Here is a 23,451-nt window from a genome sequence, read left to right on the forward strand (position 1 = left end):
TTGTCTCAGTATAGAGTTGCATATGCAGCAGAAAACTACCACTAATTATCTACTATTATCTATTTTGGAAAAGCAAACAAGTACATTAATCTTTCACACACCCAATCAGTGAAGAAATGCTCAGCCTTCACACAGTTGGATGAGAAAATCCTAGAAATAGTAATGGAATCATAGATTTGGAAGGGGACCATAAGGATGATTGAAGTCCAGCTCCTGGACCTGCACAGGACATCCCCAAGAGTCACTGTGTGCCTGACAGCACTGTCCAAATGCTTCTTGAACTCTGTCAGGCTCGGTGCTGTGACTTCCCTGGGGAGCGGTTCCAGAGCCCAACCACCCTCTGTGGGAAGAACCTTTTTCTAACAGCCAACATCCAACATAAACCTCCCCTGACACAGCTTCAGACCATTCCCTCAGGTGCTGTCACTGGTCACCACAGAGAAGAGATCAGTGCCTGCCCCACCTCTTCCCCTCATGAGGAAGCTCTAACTGCAGTGAGGGCTCCCCTCTGTCTCCTCTTCTCCAGGGCAAACAGACCAAGTGACTAAGAAGTCAGAGGAGAATTTCTTGAACAGAGGAAATGTTATCAGTCCTGAAAATTAGATAATTCCTCCAGCAGGGTGTGTCTTCTAGGTGTATGGAAATATAATTTCCTGATCAAAAAACAACGCTCTTACCAGTACTGTTTTGAAAGACACTAGGGAACAGTGCTCAATTATATTCAGGTAATTTTTGTCTACTTCAGCAAGGAGGATTGCTAAACATTAAAATTTCTTTTAAAACCTGTCTTGGCAAGATTGCAAAGTGAAAAAGTCTCTATTCCTTCATAAAGAAAAAAAAGTAATAAATAAGGAAAACATCAGGGGCTAATCTATTTAAGATGATAAATGTGGAAAAGAGTTGCTATATTGTCCCTTTTCCCTAGAGGCAGAGGAAAAACTCTCCTTATGTGCAGTGTGTCAAGGAGACAAGAACAGTTACAAGTGGAAAGAAAATGTCAACTGTCCTGGAGCTGCAGATACAACAGCCATCAGAATCATTGACTCATTTCAGCAATCTTTATCACTGCAAACTTGACATGCATACCACCCCTCTTCAGAAACCCTGCTCACACTATGTAGTCATAATGTGTTGTCATTACTGCACAAGAACATTGTGTTATTACTAAAGGAAGAATTATCAGTCAAAAAAATAATGCCCATTTCAAGTCTGTTACACTAAAACATATTTTAATAAATACGCTATATCCATCAAATTTTAGTAGTTTGTTTTATTTTCAGCCATTCCTTCAAAGCTTCCACAAATTAAAGGAATATTCACTCCAGCTTTTGAGGTTCCCAGATGTTACTGAAACAATTCAATTGAAACTGAATGTGTATTTTTCATTTAGATTCAGCACATCTGCAAAACAATAACACATGACTTAAAGACAAAATATTGCTTTTCATAGGAATTTTTGTGATGAAGCAAATGGGTAAAAAACCCCAAACCCAATAGAAAAATCTTGCGATAGGAAATCGCAAGATTTCCTGTCTTTGAAATACAGCTTCTTGATGCCTGAGTAACAATATTATGTTTTCAAGTATGGACGATTTTCTTCATTGGATAAGGTACGGTGTGCAGCTACCACCCATAAGCTTTAGTCCAAACTGCTTTCTTCTTGAACTCTGCAAGAGACCTCAAGGCCAGAAGTGTAACTGTGAAGACAGGGACAAATTACATTAAGTTGTGCAGTCCAAAGGAAAAGATGTGAGAGTATTCTTCCTAGTAATTTTACTAGCACAGGTATAGGTTTAGTTCTCCTTTTACTGACTCTTTTCATAATTCTTTCACTTGTGGTGATGTACTAGGCCCTTCCTTCACTTTGTAGCACATCTCCTATTGAAATCATGTCACATCATCTTCTAATTAGTCTATCACTTAGGCACACAGATCAACCAACATTGCAGAAAGCTCAAATTCAATGAGCAATGATGCAAGCTAGGACATAGGAGGCACTGGGAACAACAGAAGCACAAATTCTTAAGTCCTCTGCTCAATTCACTGATTGGAAATGCAACTCACTGATTTCATTCAGTTTGAAAGAAACATGTGCTTAGACAAAATCTAATAACCAACCTAGTCACATTCTATTTATTCAGATGGAAGCTTCATGTTCTAGTATGTAAAAAGAAAAAAATCAATGGGAAGCTCAGGGGGAACACTGACTTATCTCTATCAGGGTATACTGACAATATATGGTGAATATCAGAACTCTCTCATATACAGGGGAGGTTCTCCAACAGCCCTTAGCATTGCTTCTGGTGGAGATTAGCAGACATTACAGGGGAAACTATCAGAGAGTGACTAAAACTGCAGACATCAAAGCAAGGGTAATTATCCTCTTAATGCAAATAACTTAATAACTGGATTTCAAGAAGCCTTGTTTAGGTCCAACAAATCAGATGGTCCAAAGGAAGTGCATTGTGTTCATGGAAAGAAGCACAAGTGCATTTCACTTGAGAATACTTGTGGTGTCCTCTTAAAATGACTTGCACAGATCCTACATATGTAAGAAAGCAAAAGGATGCATGCTAGGGCTACAACTCCTACCATAATTCAACATATTGTCTCATTTCCATCTTTCTTTTCATGCATCTTTTCAGCAACCCTCATTTCTCTTTACTTTTTTCTGACCCTTTTACTAGGCTGTCCTAGTTCACCTCCTACCCCTTCCACACAGTGTAGTCTTTTCTTGCATGTAAGTTATGTGATTTTTATTCTAGTACTGGAGGATTTCCCAATAGTATGCTGCCTCTTATTTTTAAGGGTAATTTCAAAAACAACAGATAAATCTATCAATGAAATAAGCTTGTGTACTAGATGTACCTCTAGGTCCTTTGGATCCTAAGTGCTACATCATAAGCATCAGAAGATGGAACAGCAAATGTAGTGTTACAGACAAGAATGTCCACTTACCTGTGATAATTACCTCAAAGACAAAATCTCACTCCTTATAAGAACTGCATTTTGATCTGTACTAATTGCTATGGAAAAATGAGGACCCAATTAAAAATACATTACCTTTCAGCAGGTCCATGGTAGATTTTGATAATGCTTCCTTAGGACATTCCATCATATTGATCAGCCAGTCAATAAACTGAAGATAGAAATATGAAAAAAAATCTGAATTAAAAGAGGCCCTGTATCAGAACATGATGAATTATTTTTGGTTTGACAACATTTGATTTCTGCTAAATTCAGTTATCTAATCAGAGGCAGTGGCCAATGAAGCTTCTGCCCAAAGTAAACAAAACACCCTAGAGTACATCTCCCTGTCAACGCAATTCTTCCCATAGCTGAATCTGAAACTCCCTTTGTTCCTTCTCATTATGTCAGCAATAATTCTTTTAAGAAGAAGGAACATTAAACAGCTTCCCTCCATCTTGCCTGTTCATACCTTTAACCTAATAGTATAATTCTTTCTTATCAGTCTCTTGTCCAAATGTTTTACTTCAGAACTCTTACTGCCTTTGTTCCTCTTTTGACCTCTCTCTCTTTTTTTTTTTTTTTTTTTTTTTTTTTTTTTTTTTTTTTTTTTTTTTTCTGGCAGTGGAGGGTGTATGGATGACAATATGGTATTTAAAATCATAAGGATGATTTTCAGGGCAAGGCCTCACATTCTTCCTTAAAACCTAATTAGGCACTTGCATACTTAGCTCACCCCTGCATTCCTCTGACATTCTTACTTCAGGGGTTACTGTGAGCACAGAAGCCTGCTCAGAGAAAGCAGTTCTCAACAGATTCCAGTTTGGACAAAACAGCTAACTATTAATCTATAGACCAATAACAATACTTACACATATAGTAACTACATGCATTGCACAGAAGGTTTGCCAAAATAGGCACAATTTTCCACACTTATTTTCAACTCATACTTCAAAATAAATGACACATACTGCAGACTGTGAAGAAGATCTTTGATTGCTCTGAATTTAGTTTGGTGTGTCCAGCTGCAGAGGATCCTTCTTTAAGTGTTTAAAACACTGACTTGCTACTAGCAGCTCCTAATTCTCCTCTCCTGGCTGTATTTTCTTAAGAGTTTGACTCCCAGCTTTGGAATTTTATATATTTTTTGCAACTTTCAAATTTACTGAAGAAACTACTTTCATATCTGATTAAAAATAAAGTGAGATCACAATTGAGATGGAATAAGATATAGAAGAAATAACTGCTCTAAGATCCAAGGTGACTACCAAAAATGGGGTGCTTTCTCATGTAAAGTAAGATGCTACTCAAATTGCACTACATGCAATTTTACCTTCTGTGTTTGTTCTTTCCACGGTTCTTTAGCCAGCAAAAGGGAAAGGCTACTTGGAAGGAGAGTGAGAGTCTCTTGCACAGCAAATTTATCAGTGGGGTGCTTGCCAATGTGTTCCTCATATAATTCTGGTGATACCATGTGGTGTTTCCACAGTGACCAGTCAGCACTGAGGCCAAGCAGTAATGGTGCACCATGGTCAGCCCAGGCCAAAACAGAAGCTGCAAACAGCCACACAAGGAAATCTATGCGCTAAACAGGGAAAAGGTAAAAATGCACTTCATTAAATGAATAATATAGAAGAAGAAATAAAAAATTAAAAACCTCACCAAAAAAACCAACAAAAAAACTCTCATCCAAAAAAGAAATCAACCAAAGAAACCCAAGACCAAAATCAAGATGACGACTCGCTCTTAAAAACAATCATCTAAAAATTCTAGTAAAATTCAAAATTCAAGAACTAAAAAGTTCTTAATATCCTTCTATGTTTTGAAGAGCATAAGCATCTTTATAAATTCAAACTAAAATGTCTATATAAAGAAAAGTAAGATCACACTCTTCTAAAATCATCTTTAAGATTAAAGCTGATCCACAACTCATTTAAAATTAGGAAATAACTTTTTCACAGCAACCTGACTGTTGAGGGAAATCAGAGATGGTCACCCCTGTGGTGCTATAAATGGTTGGGAAATATTGCAGCAATGTAATTAATGCCCTTCTGATCTAAGCAGCAGCATATTTCATGTCCTCAAATGGAAGATCTAAAATTGGTGAACAACATTATTTCTCTAAAACTGTCCAAGCCCTCTCAGGACCAGAAACTGCACAGTTCTGACCTGCCTAGACAGTTCTACTAGTGAATTCAAAATTTTCCTTCAATTGTTCTAAATACAGTAAATGTTAAGAAATTATTTCCTTTAGTTGCCTTAAGGGTCTATCATAACTTAAATGTAAATATTATTTTAAAGTAAGAGTTTTAAATACACATTCATTCACAAAAATTGTGAAGATCTTCTCTGTGGTGGTGAGATCACAATCTTCTAAAATACAAAAGCATGGCGAATAATTCTTATTTCTGAGGAAAAATATGAAATATATCAGAACCTTCTTCTGTCCTTGCTCCAAATAATTTTCACAGCCATTACCTCTTTCAGATCAACTTTTTGTAAGGGTGTTGACTTGTACGCTTCATTTCTGATGTAGCCCATCAGGTCTAACAGCCAGTCCATTCTTTTCAGAACTCCTAGAAAAAGAATAAGAATACTGACTCATGTCAAACACTGCTTTTCATTAAAAAGCAAGCACAGAAAATCACTATAGCAGGAAAGTACCACCTGTAGAAGAACAAAGATCACCAACACCACTATCACATTTTATTAATTCTGCCACTGACAGAAAACATACAGGCCCTTAATAGTACAGAAATATTGCTTATAATGCAGGTGACACACTGAACACATGCACACACACAAAAAACCAACAAAACAAACAAAAACAAAACAAAAATCCACCCAAAACAAAACAAAAAACCCCAAACCAAACAAAAACAAAACAAAACAAAAAAACCCCCACAAAACCACCAACAAAAAACTGAGTGAGAATTATTTCACATAATGACAGGATCCACTTAGTCTGCACATATGACTGCTACAGAATCCTAAAGCCTCCCGCAATGTGTAGATTACTGTGAAAATGGTTCTACAGAGTTGAGAGGATCAGTAAAATATGGTCAAAGCATGCAAATAAAATCAGCCCTCAATTCATCTCAAGGATGGAAGACATTTCATTGATTCAGATTCTGCTATCCATAATCTGTTCTACCTCCTCTAGAAGCTCACCACCAAGACCACATTACATCATACATTACTGCATCCATGTAATCTTTACAAGTACCCCCTTTCTCCTCTTTTACCCAAAGAATCCTCACTTCACTCAATTAAAGCTCACTACTCTTTGAAGTTCTTCAAACACAGCTGGCAGTTAAGGCATCTGGCAATATAATGCTTTGAAGTTGTTCAGTGAACACAGGCAGAAAAAAACCTTTCTGCCATGAAAATGAGACCTCATTCTTGTATCTTTCTGTTATTGTTTCTTCCTTCTCTCTCTTTCCCTGTGATTCTCCTACTTCTCTTGCATCAGTCCCAATACTTTGTCAGATCCATAGCTGAGTTAGCCCAAATCATTAACCCACCAGATGACTATCTGGTATAGTTATGAAGAGGAAAAAAGGGAAATTTATTCCCTGTGTAACATCAGTGCAAGGAGTTCAGGAAAGAAATTTATGTCCCTAGTTCACCCAGTCTCATGGGAACATCCCCCCACCTTCTGTGTCACATACCAGTTAAGTCAGATTTTAGGTCAGAAGGTTAGCAGAGTTGCAGTATTAAGAGGTCTCTAATGTACCATGTATGTCTGTAACACTATCCTAAAAAGAGTGGGAGACACAGATCTAGTTAAAACTCTGGTCTGTAAACCACACTGATGAGACAAATGACTTGTAGCTGGACCACAGAAAAAGAAGTAACTGGAGAAAAACATAAAAGCAAAGTTTTATATAAGTACTTGAATTATACAGGAATTCTGAAGACAGTAGTTTCTAATATGGAAAAATTTGGTAACACTTTGGTTAAACCATCTTAAAATTATTTTAAAGGAATCAGTGTTGATTAGTAAATATCTGTTGATTGCATTGTTGATTTTTCTTTAAGCCTAATCTTACCTGTATTTTCATGTCTCACAATGCGAGCATGATAGAAACTATGCAAGAACATCCATAAAATATTTTCCTTCTGGTGATATTCTGCCACAATATCAATCACGGCACTCAAGTTCGTCAGAGACAATCTGCCTTGAGAAACTAAATACACTTTCATGAATGTGGCCTTCTCTATATTGTCCTGCAAATGCAATAAAAAACATGTTAAATTGAAAGGTACATTTCTTGTGGGAACAGTAAATTCTGCATTCCTCTTTATAAAAAAAAGTAAGAAACTTTGAATAACTAGTAGGCTTCATTTTCCTCAAGACATATTATTACACAGAAGACTGTACATGCTACTTGAACTTTACACTGTTCAAAATAGGCCAGCAAAGTGTAACTCAGTACAGCTTGTTTTCATACTGCTTTAAATTTTATATTCCCCTTTGAAATGAATGAACCAGCTTAACAGTTCTGGACACTCAAGTCTTCTTGTAAGACAGATATGCTGTAGTGACAAAATAGGTTTTCTTAAATGATGCTTTTCAGAGTGAAATAAGAAGTGAAAAACAGAAGGAAATGACAATTCAGCTTCAACAGCCTATTTGAATACTTGACGCTCTAGTGAATTTCACAGCAAACAGAAGAGGGGGCTTTAAGTCACAGATGTTTGTTTTTAAAAGCTTGATCTGAAAACATCTAGTTCTTCCACACAGGTCACTTCCCTAGCATTTCAGCTGCTAAGAATTCCACTGCTAATTGATTCCACTGGTGAGCTACAAGAGAAAAGCTTTTTTTATTCCATTATCATCTGCATCTTGTCCACCAGGAAACATTCTGAGTGTGATATAAATATAGAACATAAAGTCAAGAACTAAAGGTTTTCCAGTCAATTATTTCACATTTTTAACAGAAGCACAGATCCACCAGTTCAAGGACAGCTAGTCCCAGGATGCATTTACAGTCCAGTTTCAAGCAGGTGGGTATATTAACCAAAGAGGACTGTGGTCTGCTGTTTGCATCATTGGTCTGAGATTTAGAAGATACAACAACACTCTGGTTCACACTGTTCCTGTTCCGCTAACAGAAGTAATTCCCAGAATGACAGAATCAGTTGGGTTGGAAAAGACCAATGAGATTATCAAGTGCAACATATTATTCAACAATACCATGTCAACTAGACCTCGCCACTGAGTGTCACATCTGGTCTTTCCTTTAACACTTCTAGGGACAGTGTCTCCACCATCTCCCTGGTGTGACATTTCCATTCTAAGGCCTAATCACACTTCCTGTGAAGAAATTTTCCTAATGTGCAGCTTAAACCTCTCCTGGTGCAGCTTAGGAGAGAGAGGAGTGCAGCTTTGCATCTTCTCATCCTGTCTGGGACCGTCTTCTGAGAGAAGAGGCCAATGCCCACCTCACCAAGTTAGTTAAGACTCTCTGTTTCAAACCTGCCAGGTGAAATCATGAGTACTTCCATCGCTTTGAGAAAGTTTGGGATATGGATTCGTATCACTTCTGCTACTCTCTACTCCCTGTAGATTAAATCAAAAACACTCTTACCTACATGTCAAGTAAAACAATTAAATGCTCCCAGTGAGCTAAAATAGTCTGGTGACAATAAAAATGACAAGGTTGCTTGTTTCACATGATCTGGTGATAAAAGAGCATCATTCAAATGTAATTACCTTGGAGGTCTGGACAATGCGATTGATCTCTGAATCAGCCATTTCTGAAATACATCTTCCTACGTCGATATACATCTCCAGTTCACCTCTCTGCAAACAGAAAAGTAAATGAACGTCTAAATGTCTATTTCTGGCTTTCTCCATCATCAAAATTGGTGAGGTTAGGAACTTGTTAATGACAATGACAAATAATTAATCTATCTTTTAACCTCACCTAATCAATTTTAGAAATTCTGTATTAACTGAGGAATTTGGCATACATCAATGCACAAGAACAATGGTATTTGAATACTTTTAAAGAATTTATTTTATTTTTAATGGTAAAGTGCCATTCTTTGGAAGTCTTTTCTGTAGCTAAACAGTTTCTTTAAATCACTGTGAGAAACTGAATCCTCTGTGAGGAAAAAGAAAGCCTTCTCTTTCATTAAAATTTATTCAGTACTGATACTATATATAATTTTCCATTACTGAATCGTGTAAGAGGGAGGAGTGCACGTTAGATTGGTTTCACAACAACATATTCTAAAATAACCAGAAGTAAGTTAAATTTAAATTATGCTGCTATTTTAACTATTATAATTAAAAATTGTATATCTAATTCATGTTTTGAATCTGATGCATCAGTGCAAAAAGATGGGACTTACCATCATTAAAATAATACCTAGCTACAGTGTACATACACCTCATATATACTCCTTACCTGAACCTCATTTGGAAGAAGCTCGTATATTTTCTCCACAGCCTGACACAAAAAGCTCCAGCAAAACTGAGGAGGGTTGGGAAGTTTCATTGCCTGGATGAGCCCGTGTAGAACACACTGGCAAATTTCTGGGCTTTTTGTGCGGTTCTTCACTTCAAATTTTTGTATCAGAAGCACTTCTGTAAAAGACTGCAGTTTGTCTTCTGCAACATGTTGCATCCACAGGGACAGGGACATAAAAAGGTATTTCTGAGTTTTCATCTGAAAAGGAAAAATTTTTGCTCCATTTCAAATTCTATCTCTTTATTGACCTTGAACTATTGTTGGATAAAATTAGAAAAAGAGTGGCTCAAACACGTCTTATAAAAAGCACTTAAAGTCGTAAATATTTCTCAGGTCTTTTCTTCTTCCCTTTTTTGATGACTTTTTTGAATTAAAGAGAGTTCAAACATGTCAATATTCTGTTTTTTAACAGAAACTGAAGAACTTTCAATGAACTTTAGACATCACATCTCCATATGGATAGAGCAATTTTTTTACATGGTGCCCACTGCACTCCTACATAAAGCATACAGACTGTCTAGACAGTCAATGGCAGAAGTATGATAGCCATAAAACCATGAATGTTGCTAGCTAGTGAAGAAGAATGAATAACCTGTACGAAATGCAGAGCTTAAATTCTCTGTGGCTCACCTTATTTTGTGAACTCAAATTCCCACTGAAGCTGGAAAAGTGGTAGTCAGAAATAAAATCTTTTTTTGGTACCTTACCAAATGTGTACCTTAAAACTGCTAGCAAATGTTTTCATATCTAAGACTAATGAACTAAAACAAAAAAAGATTCCTTGAAATCACAGAAACAAGCAACTAATTTTCTAAGAATTGTCATGAATCTGCTCCTGAACTTGGATAAAGTGACAGAAATGCGCAGTCAAGTATTCTGTGGGATTCAGGGAGTTTTACATACTATATCATGGAATCTACATTTAATTCTAGAAGAACAGAAAAGAATAAAGGATAAGACTAAATTTGATTATACTGTAGGTTAGTCTGTTGGGTATCTACAAAATTAAGGCAAGGTTTTCAAGACAGCTTTTTTTACTACTTTGCTAGATCAAGAGACCTTCCAAGAAAAAGTAGGTAAGCTTTTGGACAGATTAGGGTGGACCTTTTTCAAAAGACTTTTAGCTGCTATAATAAAAAATACTCTTTCTCCCTACATGCCATGCTTTATGTCTCCAGGTTATCAAAACCATGGGTCCTAAGCAGTAAAGTAAATTAAGTATAGCAGGTCTTAAGTCTGCCTTGAATTTCAAGGCCCCAGAATAACCTCTCTCTCACTATAAATACTCACTAAATGGTATTTCTGAAGAATTATGAACCCAGTAATCCTTTTCTGGAGAGACAGCCTAAACATTGTCACTGAGGAATTTTATATGAAAGAGGTGCTGAGCTCCCACAAGTTTTCTGACATACGTACACTGAGACTGTAGATAAGGGGAGGTGCCACCCACATCCCTAAAAGCATTGCTGCATTTTGAGATGACTGGGCCTGTGTCACAGCCAGTTCAAGGCAGAGATGTTTTACCTCCTCACCTAAAACAGAAGAAAACAAACTAAGTTATAAAGAAAATATTTTCCCTTTAAATTTGTTCTCAACTCATAAAGTAAAGGAGGGTTATTTTTCTACTAGAGCATTACATTACAACTTATTTTTCTTAAAATCCTACTTAAAGGATTTGAACACACACATAACACATACATTTTTTTAACACATACATGTTAGAAGACTCCTCTTTACATTCATGCACTTTTAAGCAAGAACTATCAGCATTTGTTCAAGTTATTGCAATTCACTCAGGCACAAAAATGTGGGAATGCTAAGAAAAGTAAAAACTAAAAAAAAAAAAACCAAAAACAAACAAAAAAAACCTCCTTGCCAAATAAAGTCAATATTTAATCCACAGAAGGAAAAAGGAGTAAATATTCCTGGACTATGATGCTGTCTGATATCTAAAACAGCCACAAAACAGATGTCGTGTTTCCTCTGAAAATTCCCTGATTTACAAAAGTAAGACTCCTAAGAGAAAAGCAGGAATAAAAAAAACCCTTCAGACATTTAACACGTTTCAGCTCTTCAAAATGGCAGACCTCAGTATAGGAATCTTTTTCCATTATCTTGAAAATTATTACCCTGTGTAATTTAGTAGAAATTGTATTCAAACTAGAGATAGCTAGATGAACTACCAAACAGTTCAAATATGTGAAAAAGTGTCATGCAGGCTCTGACATGGGCATTGGACCAAACATTTAGCAGTTACTGATAACAGGATACAATTAGTTGAGTTTTATGATGGGCTCTTATATAAATATTTCAAATTAAATGTTCAGGCCACTTTCACCAACATTTTAGGGAAATTCTCAGATCACATCTTTAGTTTTTCTTCAGTTAAAAGAGTGTCCACATGGTGATGACAAATACATACTTGCAAACACTAGCAAGTCAGTCTTGAAAGCATAATAAAACTAACCACTGCACTAACTTCAAGCCCTGAAGAGGGCTCCAAAGTTTGTGAAAGCTACATTAGTAAAGAACTCTTGTGACAAATACAAAAGTCTTAATAGAAAACTACTACTCTTACCAAAGTCCAGCCTCATCAAAGGAGAAAGAATGGATGCCCAGTTTACAGGTGGATACTGATGGCTTTCTCCAACTAACGCAATGGGTGCCAGTGCTACTTTCACCAGCTCAGCTGGGACAGATTCAGGGCCTAGAACAGAAGATTCAGTCAGAGTCTAAATTTTATACACACATATTTGGCTGAACAGCTCAGCAAAAAAATATCAACACTACACTGTAGTTCAAGCTGTGGTAAAGAATTGAAAAATGTTACAAATTCACTGTTACTTCCTTTTGCATCTGAGAATTAGCCTTTTCATTTATAATGAATGGATACATTTTTAATGTCCTGTCAAACTGCTTTTTTGTTTGATCAATAAATAGAAACTTTCTGGTCCATTGTTCTTCAGTCTATTTACAAGTTACTTATAGATATTCCTCACCTACTAAGGTAGTATTGTTGCATTTCTTATTGGGAGAACAGCAAAGTTTTCTGACACTGTTTTCCTTTCTCATCTTGTAGATGCAGGCCAAATGAACAGTCAGATAAGTGCTAAACTTTGCTACATACTGTGTTATGTCAACATAAGTTAACTCAGTCCTCCTGTAGTCAAAATTTAGGCATTTTAACTTCCATTTAAAGCAAAGCTTGCCTCATAGGACAGCAGTGAGCACACTTAACTCCACACAGAAGCAATCCACTCTATCCTCCTTAAGACTACTCTGAGACATCTCTCTTTTACCAGGCTTCCTCATGTAAGACCATACTTTTTTCAGGCTTCTTTGCATCTATCCCAGCAGTAATCTGTTTAATACCACTCTGTTACAGAGAGTCTTAATCCAGCATCACTGAAGTAAGGGGCAGCATAAAGTCGGTCTGATGATAGAGTATTAATTAAGTATACAGGCCAACACTTAAAAATGATTTGACTTTCATTCTCATAGGGAAGAAATATCATCTCACCAGCAGAGAGGGAAGAGAAAAGGGTTTTAAAAGCCAAAAATCAGGTGGAGAAAACTAAAGTCCTAACTACACAATATTACCCTATATTTTTGAGTGTAATTAAATTTCTATTTTAAATACCTCGCATTAGCAAAGTTCAAATTTGTACTTAGAAAAGTTCTCTTAGCAAATAAAATCAAGGGTTTAAAGTCATCTTTTATAGCCATAACAAATTTCCCAGAGGAATACTGTAGTTTGATCCTTACCTTTCTTTCCACTTTCAATAGCAAAGTCAATGGCTGCCCTAATAAAGCTGTTTACAGGTAAGTAGCTGAAATCTGGAGGAACTGTGAAGATAAAAAGCCGCTTATGTTCTAAAACATCATCAGCAAAAATTATAACCTTCTGCTCCCAGGTAAATTAAAAGGCCAAATTGAGATGTGTTTGAGCTAACTGATTCTGTAGGTGACTCAGAGTATTTAGACCATAAGACTGATAGATGTATTGGCCTTTTCACCTTTAAGCCAAGCTAAACATTTCTGGTGGTGAGAGGTGCCAGATCTGAAAAAACAAATTCACAGATCAACTGAAAAGTCAGGAATAAGAACTTCCTTAAAAATACATTGGGCACTGCAAGCTGGGCTTTGAAAGGAAGGGTTTCAAAATTTTAGGAAGTTTAATGCAGCAGAGACATTTCATATCTATCTAACCTTAGGCATGTATGCAGGCACATATAAAAGCAGAAACTGAGACACTTTTCTCTGTGATGTTCATCTACATTTTGTATTTTTGGTTCCAAGTTTAGTTCACACCAAAGCGGACAGCTTCAACTTCATTAGCTTTTGCTTGTTAGTGGTATTTCATTAATGACTAATTATCTGGCCTTTACCAATGGATATTGAAACAACATTTAAAGTTAGCGATGTATCAGTCACCCTGAAAGGGCACAGAACATGAGTTTTTTTACTTCAGCTAACCAGAGAAGATCAGTTCTAGGAAAATACTTCTAAAACATTAGCTCAGTCTTGTCATAGACTAGTTTTTAAGTATTGATTTTTTTATACAGTAGGAAGGGCTAAAACAAATAGTAGATTAATCAGTTTTAAAAGGCACAGAGTAGATGTCAAATAGATGCACCATAGGAACTGTAAAACCTGTTTACGGTTTATCCTATAAAAAATAAAGAAGCGATATACAAGTCTGAACAGAACAATTTAGAACCTTACTTTCATACTGCAAGTAAAAGCAGATGTGGGGCATCCTATTACTGATTCCTGCTTCATGTTCAAACCTTTAGGCATACAGGACCATGAGATCTCTGATTCAAAGGCTGTCACGTCACTTCATAGGGCTGCAATGTCTAACTTATATTATCTCATGCGTCCCTAACTGTCTTTTTTGTGATGTGTTACTTCTACATGCTCTTTAAGAAGCAGTAATAAAGCATCTTACCAGATGCCCTGTTCTGGGTAGAAGACAAACAGGACATGTGAAGACGTCCCAGAAGTCTTGCTGCATTTGTCTGAAGACCAATCTGCTCTGAGAAACTAATTATCTGTTGAGACAATAAACCACTAGTTAGACAAATTTACCTACACTGCCTCATTCAAGCTGGATACAAACATTACGTAGTTTCTTTTAAACAGACTTGTCTTGCTTGTGCAAGGTGTGAAGGTATGCTAGTGCATTATCCAAAGGAGAAAACAGAGGCTACCTTCTTACCTGTGTAAGGGTTCTGATCACTTCATTCAGCTTACTTTGAAACTGTGAGGACTGAATGCTCTCAGATTTCAGCTGCAAGAGAAAAACAAAAAAAAGGTTAATTTTGTAAGAGATTAAAAACAAGCAACAAACAGAGAAAAAATTCTGAAAACAGATTACATTTGTACCCATGCCTTTCTCTGGGAGTGGGAGAGAGAAAAGGAGAAAGCTTACATGGCTGAAAACTTTTCCCAGTGGCATTGCACATGGGCCATATGATGGCAAAATGGAACAAGTCATTGCAATTCAATGTTGCTTGGTTCATACCCAACACAAATTACTGCAAAAATGTGATGTCCTGGTTTACAGCCACTACTGTAGGAATAGGAAGGATGCATCCCATCTTGCCTTCTAGGCACATTTCTCCATGAGATTAAGGCACCATTTGCTTGCATATTCTGACCTGTATCATGCCTCCTTCAGAGCCCACCAGCGCAACCAGCCCACTGACAGCAGCCAGACGCTCCATTGTTGGAGAACCCTGGAAGCATAATTCAGGACCAGTGAGCCAATGTGATGACACAACACTACTGTAGGACAAAATGCTTGTTTCTTCCAAATTAAAAATCATGACTGCTATCACTAATATACCTCTAATCCCAATTGCCTTTTCAGGTCAGACTCCAGCATGGTAGATAATACTAATCCCTCTCTTGATAAATAAAAGCTTTACATAGAGCTTCCACCTCACTCCTCCAAATCTTAAATTCATCATGGATTGACAAATCAATTTTTTTCCTAGCTCAATCTGTATTCCACAAAATATACCAGTGCAATTCAACTCAAAACTAGTTTCTTTATTGATAATTACCTTTAGATGCAGTCTTAATATGTAAGTTTAGAGTTTTATTTGAAACACCTAACTTTTCCAGATAAATTAAAATAATTGTAATGGCGAAGGCACTTTAACCACCCTTCTTTTTTCTAGTTCTGACAAGCAGCAACTGATTTCACAAGACATTTTCACGTAATAACCTAGACTTTACCTTGGGCACTGTTCCAAATTAGTGAACATGTCCAAATTAGGACCTCATTGAGATAAGCATTTCTCATAAATTATCCAAATTGAAGAGAAACAGGGATTTTTTTCCCTTTAGCAAACAGCCCAAAATTATCCTCTTGCTTCCAACTATCAATCAAACAGCATATTTAGATAGTCCTAACTTTTCCTAATATCACTCCTTGCAGGAAGCAAGGAAAATTATGTTCCTACTGTTAATTTTAAACTGCACACCATCCCTTCCCCACCTCCTCCACCCCCACCCATTCAAAAAAAAAAACAAAAAAAACAAAAAAAACAAAAAAAACCAAAAAAACAAAAAAAAACCCCACAAAACCAACAAAAAACAACAAAAAAAAAAAAAACCACCTAAACCAACAAACCAACAAAACAAGTACAAAACCCAGGATATGCACAGAAACTCCTTTACCTCTGCAAGCACAATTTTTATCCAGGCTGGAATTAGTTTATTACTCAGGTCTTCAGCTTTCCCATGACCACAAGCTGACAATCCATGTACTATTGCACCTAAAGCTAAAGCAAAACTGTAGGTCTGTAAGGTGAAAAGAAGTTATTAAAAACAGATTTTACAACGAGTTTGTATTCTTTCATACATTTATTATTGAAACATTGCTCACATATTTATTATTTCCCCACAATTAGAGATAATGTATCTGTCTAGAATACCAGATGCTTTATTTCAAGTGACATGGGATTTTCTGAGATTAAATCTTTGACACAAAGAGCCTTGGTTTTAGAGCAGATTTTCTGATATGAAGATAAAAGCTCTAGCACAGGTAGTTAGCTCTGACTTCCTGTTTTTCAGATAAACATTCTGAACAGTTGATTAATGTAATAGCAGGCTTTGATTCAAAATGGTTGCCTCCCCCAGCTCCTTCATTTCCTGGCAAGCATTAACCAGAAAAGAACTTGCACTAAAATAATGAGATTATTTTTGGCAATTTGAGGGGTACCCTAGGACACTAGGGATGAAACACACACTTGCAGGAAGCTGTGGCTATGTTTATGGTTATGCACTGTCAGTGGTTAAGGGACAGCAAAAATTCAGAACAGCACAGTTGATGTATTTTCCCACCAACAAAAGAATTTATAGAAATTTGCTATAAAAGAGACAAAAAATGGCAGGATACAGGGAATAAAGACATCAAATGTAACTATTTATCTTCTAAATGCAATCAAACACATACAACTTGCTTTTATTTCTGAGTAAGGGCTATATGCATTAATGAATCAAGTGGTAATCTTAGTAATTGTATGGTATGCAAAATACATTCATCAGTATTAGTTAATGATGAAAGTAGATCGATATAATTGACTTGAATTACAGTTTGGGAAAAGCAGCATTCAATATTAAATAGATAAAGAGAGAAAGAGAGGAGGCAAAGCCCAAATACAGAATTATTACCTGCTGATTATTTTCTGCTAAGGTCCGTAGTTTGCTCATGGCCTTCTCAGCCTCAGTTGCTTCTATGATTCCTACACTGAAAGCAGAGACACAGGAACAGGCCACAGAATAGGCAAGTACCTAAAAAAAATTTTATTGCATTAACTAGTGTCTAATCAAGCTCACCATAGCAATGGTCACATTGAGTAATGTGTCAGCATGATAGAAAAGATGTAACATTTTCAGTTTATACTTTCAGATATTTATTCCCTCTCTGAAAGATTCTTCATTGATGCTAATAATGTAAACAAACACAACCAATAGTTACATTTGTGCAGAAGGTCAGGAGTTTGACCTTTTTTACAGAGGTCAAACTCCTGACCTTCTGCACAAATGTAACTATTCTCTAAACACAAGTATCTGATCATTATTTATGTAAGCATAACTCAGCATGTTGTGCTCCCATCAGGACTACAAGTAGGTCTACCAGGTGAGAAAATGAGCACATAGAACTGTCTGTCACACACAGCTCACAAAACCAGCCTCCTGTCCTTGCAGAAGGATCCACCAGCAACATAGCTTTTTTGTTCTTCTGCCTTAGCCATGGAGAATAAGTGAAGTCTGAACTACCAACAAAGCAAGTGTGCCAAATGTCTAACCTCCTCTGTACCAAAGTTAAGCAGCAGAACAACACGTGACTCTGAGGGAAGCAGAGCGCACCTACCTACTGTGCAGGATTGACATCAATTTGACCTGTAGCAAGTAATGTGCAGATTGTACCTTTTGCTGCAGCAGGCCAGAATTACTTCTCAAGTACTGGGTTATATGCAAGTCATCTACAGCTCTGGAAGAGCCTCTTGCATCTCATATAGTAGCATTCATCCTAGAGTGCTCCCCAAATTTCACTCATGTCTACAAATCCTTACAGAGGTTTTAATTGCCAAGAGTAGGTTTTCCTTTTCATCCCAAACTATCTCATGATGTTAACAGCTGCTGCCTTTCATCTCAGACGCTGCTGTATTGAACTCAGTTTAATTTCAGTAATGCATCTGAAGATCTCTGGGGACAGAAAAATTATTTCATAGCTGTAAGTAATTTTAATGCATGAAGCATAAGTTGCAAAAGGCTAATCCCCAACACATATGTACCGACAAAAAAATAAAACTCCATAGAAGAAGACGTTTAATAAAGAGCTTTCAGAACATTACCAACAGGGGGATAAGAATAATACTATCAATCTCTATTGACTATATTGACTCTCTCCTGTAGGAAAACAGATGATTACTCAACTGCTCAGCTGCTCCAGGCTTACATATATCATCTACAGACAGAGTTGCTTTTCTCATACAAAACATCTGCTTGTTTTGATTTTTGTTTTCTGTTGCAAACTAATTGAATTTCATCAGTTTTCATTCTCAAGTTTTACCTCAGCAGAGTTACAGGCTAAGTACATGGACCATGTCAAATCTTACAGGATGTATCCTGGGAAAAAAACTCCCTAAAATGCAGGGCTCAGTTTCAGTGTTCAAAACATAAAGAAAATAGTAAATGGGGCTGTAGCAGCATGCACAAGTAAAAATTCACATTAGGTAGTGACACAAAATTTCAAAGAAACATATAGAAGGCACAGTGAAGGATGAAGTATTAATATTTAAGTTCTCTCTGAGATTAACCTTTGTCTGCTTTTAGTAGATCAGATGAGCAATAAACAACTGTATGGAAAAGACCCGTATTCACAGTTACTCATGATCCAACTTTCAACAGTTTAATTTGGGGTTAAGGAATTAAAGAAGACCTTTAAAGAATCATGTCTGTTATGTTTTCAGGCAGCTCCTTAATGTTTTTACAAGATTACACATTATTCTATTCTTATTATTGCTGTTATTATCACTTTTTTTCTGCAGCAGACATAAGCCCATATATTATGAAAGAAAAAGTAGAAATTAAACCTTCCATTATCACAGATCAAAAAGTTTCAGCAAAAGGACTATAATTATTAAAGGGAAGAAACAAAATAAAAGGAAGACTTAAAATTTGTGATAAAATAGATCATACCTCCTGAACTCCTCTGCTTTGGTCCTCACTGCTGTCCAGGTATTTGTAGAGTTTTCGCAATGAAGCAGAAACATGCACTCGCAATTCTGTTTGGCTACTGTGACTCATAAATGAAAGAACAAGTCCTACTCCTAAAATACATCCAGTGCTTTAAGAGAAAACAAAAGAGAAAAGATTAAGTATGGTTTGGCTGCTCTGAACTCCCTTTAAACCCCAATAAAGCTTGTGGGTAAGAAGACCTCTTGGCCTTGCCTGATAACTAGCCCTGTAGATAATTTATTACCACAGTCAATTTTGCGAATGGTTTTTATTTCACACATTGTTTTCAGGAAACACCAGATGAAAGAACAGCACAAGAAGAAAGTGTTTATTTAAATAATAAATCCTACACATACAGCCTCATTATTCCTTCTTTCTCTGAAGAACCAGTAGACCCAACAACAAGCACCATAAACTAGTATGAAGGAATTATCAATCCATATTTCTGTGTGTCCTGACAGTATAAATCAGGAAATCCCAACTAAACATAGTAATTGCACTGTGTGTATTAGCATCTGCTGCAGTCAGACTCCTTCAAGAGTTGTTTTGTTTGCAAAAGTAATGAAATTTGTCATTAAGCCAGAGAGCTGCTAAGATGGCTCTCTTAGCCTGGTAAGAAATTAAGGTATTCACCTGCATTTCCTAAGAGGAACGGTCAGGTGTGCATTCTAATTTGTACATACTAAAATTTGCATATGCTACAGTGGAGCAGCTCCATCCGGGCAGACATATCCAGCACAACTAACTGTTTGATCCTGAGGCTACTTAAAATTGCAACAAAAACATAGTTTCAAAGGACATAATTTAATAGGGCAGCTGGCACAAACATCTCCAAAGTCTCCACCTCTTTTTCAGATTTTTGTTCAGAAATTCCATTCTGGACCAAATATCTTTTACTAAATTCTGCATCTCTGCTCCCATAACAAGTTCCAAGTCATCAGGTTTGTCAGAAAACTTCCAGACAGTTCTGGCTTCCATCATGAGATACTAAAACATAGCAGACACTTACTGCTCTGAAGGTGATCTCTCACTGGCACACATCCCCACTTGCTCTTATTTGTAGATTATTTTTTTCCCCCCGTGCACATCTCCCTGACATTGCTTGTAGCAAGCAGTGAGTAGTCAAATGAGCATGGCTAGGATCTTAGGCATTCTCCTAAGCTTCTCCTATTCAACTTAAAAATATCAAGAAAAAAAAACCTGCTGCTTTTACTCACTAGGTATAAAAGAGACATCTGAGAATAACTTTGGTTGTACTTTTAAGATAATGTTTTACAGTAACTGGGGATTAAGGATGATTGAGCATGGCTAGAAGACATAGAGGGGTGTCTTTGGAGTGGTATTTTTTTCCAACAAAGATCAAACAAACTTTTTAAAGTAACTGGTATATCTGAATTAATGACTAGCCAATAAAACAAGGATATGGCTTATATACAAGAGTTCTAAATTCAAGTTTACACTACTGCTGGTTGACAAAACTACATAGAAAGAAAACAGTTTCTGATTAGAGCTATAGTATTTAATGTTATTCACTTTTAATAAAGACTTAAAACATAATCAGACACTAAAGCAAGTGTCTGATTATGTTTTAAAACTAAACTTTACCTTCTCTGCTCCACTTTTTGTAACAAACAATTGTACTCACTTGGCAACCTTATTTGTCAGCTACATAAAATGAGTATTTAAGTAAATTTCATCTACACAATATCTCAGATTTCCTAACACATTTTAAGTATTTTACTGCCAGAGCATGAGGTTGCAGGGACTCCTGCCTTCCACCAGGCGCAACCTGAGCCTGAACAGCAGTGATTCCCACACCTGCACTGCTCAGCAGACCTATGCTCTAAACACTGTCAGCCTGTTTTTTGTGAAAAAGAAAATCACCGATTTAGCAGGAGTGAAACACTGGTGAAAATGCTCATGCTTCACAGCTGATCATGCCTGTGTCACACTGGATGAAAAGGCTGGAAAGGACCTTCCTTTGGAGCAGCAGTTTACAAGTAGAAATGTGAAATTAGGACAACTCTGCAACATTTACAGCTCTACATTACTTCTTTGCTCACAGAGAGAACTTGTACTAGACACCAACTTCCTCTTAATCTTTAAAAACCATAGAGATCACAAAAAATTACCCCCTCTTCAATCTTCCCTCTCTTGCTTGCCATTGTTTCATATTCTTCTGGCAGCCTCTTGCTGCCAGAGAAGTCTGGCTTGGCTCTTCTCTGAGGCTTTGATCTACAGCTAACAAACCAGCAGCAATAGGCATGACAAAGGGGTGCAGCTGGTAGAGTCTCTGTGTCTCACCCTGTGCGACTCAAAAGGCAACAGAAATCCTCACTAAGCTATAGAGGTTCACAGCCCAGTGGTGCACAGCTATGACTCCTCAGAGCTTTTCAGAAAGTGCACTGGAGAAAGGAATGCAAAGGCAAATGGGAATTATTGCTCTTTCCTTTGAACAGTGAAGAGCTGGGCAGAGTAATCCTCAAACTGAAAGAAAACCTTATGCACCCACACTGAGCCACTCAAGATACTGTGGTTCCTTCCCTGATTTGAAAGACAAATGACTACTGTGGAAGGAACATCCTGCCATGCAGCGTTAGCTGTCTCATGGCAACTGACACATGTTTTATTGTCTAAGGACATTCAAGTTTTAACTGTAAAAACTTAAACGATGTAGACAAAGTCTGTGACTGACTCTGTTTCAGGGAGCATGTGGACCTCCAAAGGGCCTTTCCAGCCTGCCTGAGCTGGTGATTATATGGAAGTACTCAGAACCTGTTGTCTCCTTGTCCTATTCCTATACTTTTCTAAGTAGAATTAAGGAAGAAAGTGTGAATTAAAAAGGTATAGTTCAAAATTAAGTATCACTAGTAATAAAGTAAACTCACTTGTGCTCCAGACTGGTGTCAAAGCAGCAGTTCTCCAACACATCCAGAGACTTCATCAGAACAAAGTTCATCTGTTGACCAGGTATATCACTACAAAACCAAACCAAGACAGAAACAAAAGAAAGATCAGTAGGACAGTAGGAGATAGATGATCATAAAACATCATCTCAGCTAGACAGTAACTATTCATAAGCTGAAAATTCATGACATTTCACACTATTAGCTCTCTCAATCTCTTTCCACCTCAACATCTAACTTGCTGATAAAAAGACACATTTACATCCCACTCCCAAGATGTCATATGGACAACCCCTTTTATAAAACATATACTCAATTTTCATAATGAACAGGACATCTTTAATGGAAACTAGATCTATAATCTGATATAAGCTATAGTTACATTCCTATAAGTTTTGATTTGTTGCAATACAATGCTTTGAAGAATGTGTAAGATTAAGCTTTCAAACCATGCAGGGCAGTGAAAGAGTAAAACTGGTCTTCAAGAAATGATTAGAAAAATGTATTCACTAAACACCCCTCACCACAGAAATGAAACAAACACAACCCCCCAAAACATTGATTCACATACTCCAAAATACTGGGCTGATGTAACTCCATTCTCTTTAAGAGTCTTTTAATGCTTGTATGTAGCTCAGCTGTCCCACTGACTAAACATCCAAAGGTAGTCCATTCCCAAGTTATGTGGCTGAGTCAGTGGCAGCAAGGCATCAAGACACCAAAGCATGAAGATTAAAACTCAGCAATGCTTCAGTTTTAACAAAATCAGGTGCCTTAGAAACATTAGCTTTGCTGAGCAAATTAAGAACTGCCTATCAAATCTGTTTGGTACCTGTGCTTGTGTACTAATTAAACATTTTTTTATGGGTATACAAGAAGAAACAATCCCTAGCAGTCAAAACTCTGGAGGAATATGAAGTCAAACCTACTTCTTAATTTCTCTGGAATCACCATAAATTTGCAATTGAGGCCAATCTTTCTGAAAAGGAGGCATTTTCCAGCAACTTCAGAACACCTCTGTGCTGCCAATACAGCTGTAACAGCATGCTTCAAAGACAGTTCTTTACACTGCTTCCATCCTCACATTTGTAACTCACATGATATAAGTGAACACTGACCCATGTCCAGAGCACCACTTACAAAGGAACCAATGAGAGTTGTGTATTATTTCACAATTATGTCTTCCAGTGTAGCTAGTCCCATTTAAAAGAATATCTGCTGTTCTTCTAGCTGACTGTTTTGCACTTTGTACCTTAGGATATTTTGAAAATTAGTCCCTTATCCTGAAGGAATGACAAAACAGCTAGGATAGCTCTGGAGGGGGCTAAAGTGGGGGT

At 36.9% G+C, this 23,451-nt stretch overlaps 1 protein-coding gene across 2 annotated transcripts in view; it reads right to left on the minus strand.

Moving 5' to 3' along the window:
* Positions 1–1,246: 1,246 nt before the first annotated feature.
* The window catches only part of FOCAD (focadhesin), a 92,068-nt gene continuing 69,863 nt past the window's right edge, over positions 1,247–23,451 (minus strand). For both annotated transcript variants that reach the window (XM_050987326.1, XM_050987327.1), the window contains 17 exons: positions 22,097–22,186; positions 19,170–19,317; positions 17,136–17,255; positions 16,140–16,262; positions 15,113–15,190; positions 14,671–14,742; positions 14,401–14,503; positions 13,215–13,295; positions 12,028–12,156; positions 10,866–10,981; positions 9,387–9,647; positions 8,687–8,776; positions 7,020–7,197; positions 5,446–5,543; positions 4,301–4,552; positions 3,064–3,139; positions 1,247–1,697 (listed from right to left, as the gene is read on the minus strand). In XM_050987326.1, the coding sequence (XP_050843283.1) occupies positions 1,624–1,697; positions 3,064–3,139; positions 4,301–4,552; positions 5,446–5,543; positions 7,020–7,197; positions 8,687–8,776; positions 9,387–9,647; positions 10,866–10,981; positions 12,028–12,156; positions 13,215–13,295; positions 14,401–14,503; positions 14,671–14,742; positions 15,113–15,190; positions 16,140–16,262; positions 17,136–17,255; positions 19,170–19,317; positions 22,097–22,186 (2,089 nt within the window). In that variant the 3' untranslated portion in view covers positions 1,247–1,623. The remainder of the gene's footprint in view (positions 1,698–3,063; positions 3,140–4,300; positions 4,553–5,445; positions 5,544–7,019; positions 7,198–8,686; positions 8,777–9,386; positions 9,648–10,865; positions 10,982–12,027; positions 12,157–13,214; positions 13,296–14,400; positions 14,504–14,670; positions 14,743–15,112; positions 15,191–16,139; positions 16,263–17,135; positions 17,256–19,169; positions 19,318–22,096; positions 22,187–23,451) is intronic.

Source organism: Serinus canaria, chromosome Z, assembly GCF_022539315.1.
Source record: "Serinus canaria isolate serCan28SL12 chromosome Z, serCan2020, whole genome shotgun sequence".
NCBI lineage: Eukaryota > Metazoa > Chordata > Aves > Passeriformes > Fringillidae > Serinus > Serinus canaria.